The sequence below is a fragment of the Penaeus chinensis genome, chromosome 16 (genome assembly GCF_019202785.1).
Source record: "Penaeus chinensis breed Huanghai No. 1 chromosome 16, ASM1920278v2, whole genome shotgun sequence".
NCBI classification, from domain to species: Eukaryota; Metazoa; Arthropoda; class Malacostraca; order Decapoda; family Penaeidae; genus Penaeus; species Penaeus chinensis.
In genome coordinates this window covers 18,264,394-18,266,470 of record NC_061834.1, presented here as the reverse complement: position 1 = coordinate 18,266,470, position 2,077 = coordinate 18,264,394, and the positions used below count along the sequence as shown (strand labels likewise).

General features: G+C 41.8%; 1 protein-coding gene across 1 annotated transcript in view; it reads right to left on the bottom strand.

The window, feature by feature from the left end:
• Positions 1 to 841: 841 nt before the first annotated feature.
• The window catches only part of LOC125033167, a 10,249-nt gene continuing 9,013 nt past the window's right edge, over positions 842 to 2,077 (bottom strand). Inside the window, exons 3-4 of the mRNA XM_047624511.1 lie at positions 2,069 to 2,077; positions 842 to 1,576 (exon numbers count right to left, since the gene is read on the bottom strand). The exon at positions 2,069 to 2,077 is cut by the window's right edge and continues 174 nt beyond it. Coding sequence (XP_047480467.1) covers positions 981 to 1,576; positions 2,069 to 2,077 — 605 coding nt within the window. The 3' untranslated portion in view covers positions 842 to 980. The remainder of the gene's footprint in view (positions 1,577 to 2,068) is intronic.

The following is a 2,077-nucleotide window of genomic DNA, read 5'->3' as shown; positions in this document are numbered from 1 at the left end:
TGGTAAGGTGTTGTTCTGTCGTGTGAAAGCGTCAGTAGATTGGGAATAGGCCTTTTGTCGAGCTGTCAGTTATAGGAACTTCTTTTCCAGTCTCTTCCGGAAAGTACGAATGGTGAAAGGGGACTGTATTATTATTTGTGTGGTGTCAGGGAAACGTTGATGTTTTCGGCCTTACAATTTCTGTTTATTATGGTCGATGTGGTTGTTTATGGCTGTGTTGCTTTCAAGTCTGGGAGTTTGTGTGTAGGTTTGCGTAATTAGCCTAACTACTTTTTCATATATAATCGTTATCATCGCGACTATACTATACTCAGTCTTTGATAATCGAGGCAAAGATGCATTTGACAGGTTGGAGAGGATAATTGTTTGATATGTGGTATGATAGTCATGATAATCGCCAGAAATACATGTTGCATTTCAGCCAATCATCACCCACCTTTCGCTTGATTATTCGCCTCGGAACAAAAAGGAGTCGTGTTGGACGGACTAGGGTAAATACAGTCATGTTTTTGTGCAGTTCTATAAATTTTGCTTAATAACATCCGCGTCCTGTTTGTTTTCGGTGGGATTATTGTTAATGTAAAGTCTTAGCTGCGACAAAAAGGCATTCTTTCGTATTTGTCTAAGCGTCTGTGCATGTGTATAAGTGGCAACCGTGGATATATATAGTGGATATATATACATATATATATATATATATTTATATATATTTATATATATGTATATATATGACTGGTTGTGATTTAAAGGTGAATGGAAATATTTTTTTATGAGTTTCGTAATTTTGTTTCCCTCTCACTGTTTTAAGAGGACTTGGATCTATCCTAGTGGTATGTATGATTAACTTTTAAAAGAACATGAAACGAACCGTCGAGAAGTTTACGTGAATTAATAGCGCAGTGATCCCGCCTTATTAGTGAGATTGAGGTCTTTGGCGAAGTTTTAAAGATGATCGAAGTGACTAGACACGGGAGAGAGCGTTAAATGTCCGTCTGTCCCATACGCTCACAGATAGTCAAATCCCTTTGTTTCCTCAATTTTCTGTGTTCTCTAAAGCCATAGAGGGATCTCGACCGGCTGGTCCTCCACGGATGCTCGTAGCCACTGAGTTTTTCTGAGGGAGATCTGGTAATCGTGGGAGACCCGGTCGGGGACACTGAGAAGGAAACCGACCTCCTACAGGGATAGCGCAAAGGAATGTTCTCGCATTTCGTAAGCTTCGCCTTGGAGCCGTAGCTGAGGACAATCTTGTCGTCAGATGAAAGGGTCGACTCCGAAATCAATTTCCGCGAGCCTTGCAGAGATGTGCTACACCTGTTCATGTGCTTCAGGTCCGAAGTCGACAGCGGGAGTCCGTTGTAATTGGCCTGCAGCCCGCTGGAGATGAGGATCGGGTTCGGCATGACATACATGGAGTAGTCCTCCGCGGCGTCGGTGCTGTTGAGTAGCGAGAGGGGGGTGGGGGGCGTCTCCAAGTTCCCGTTCGTAATGCACGTGGAGATGGAGTCCTTCCCACTGGCCGTCATCAGGTTCAGCGAGTTCTCCCTAGTGCGGTCTCGCGACTTCTTGATGCTACCTGAGGGAAGACACAAACAGCTGGTAATAAAGGGAGTACTGCATTCTGTGTGAAAAAATGAAAGTATGTTTCTGGAAATGCTTATTTTATGAGAAAAAGTTCAATGTTATCATGCTTTTAATTGTGTATGAACTTCCTAACCAGCCAATGCCAGACAAATGTTCAAACACTGGCAAATAAAAGCATCTACAACACTAATATCTTTGAGACCTTCAATTCATAACTTGAAGCAAATATGCCGCTCAACTTGAATCCTAAGACTCCTGGAAATGAATATCCTAGGGGGAACAAAAATTTATTAAAACAGTCGCCAATAGCAATAAAATCAATAGAACCAGAATGCTAACATTACCAAGAAGTTTCTGAAGTTATAGAAAACAAAAAAATGTGTCTGACTTCTGAAAGAATAAATTGCCCAGATCGTATAAAAAAGATCATCGCTGTTTTAGACAAACATTGCGATCACGGTACAAAAAAGTGGACGCCGCCTACTTCTGGTGG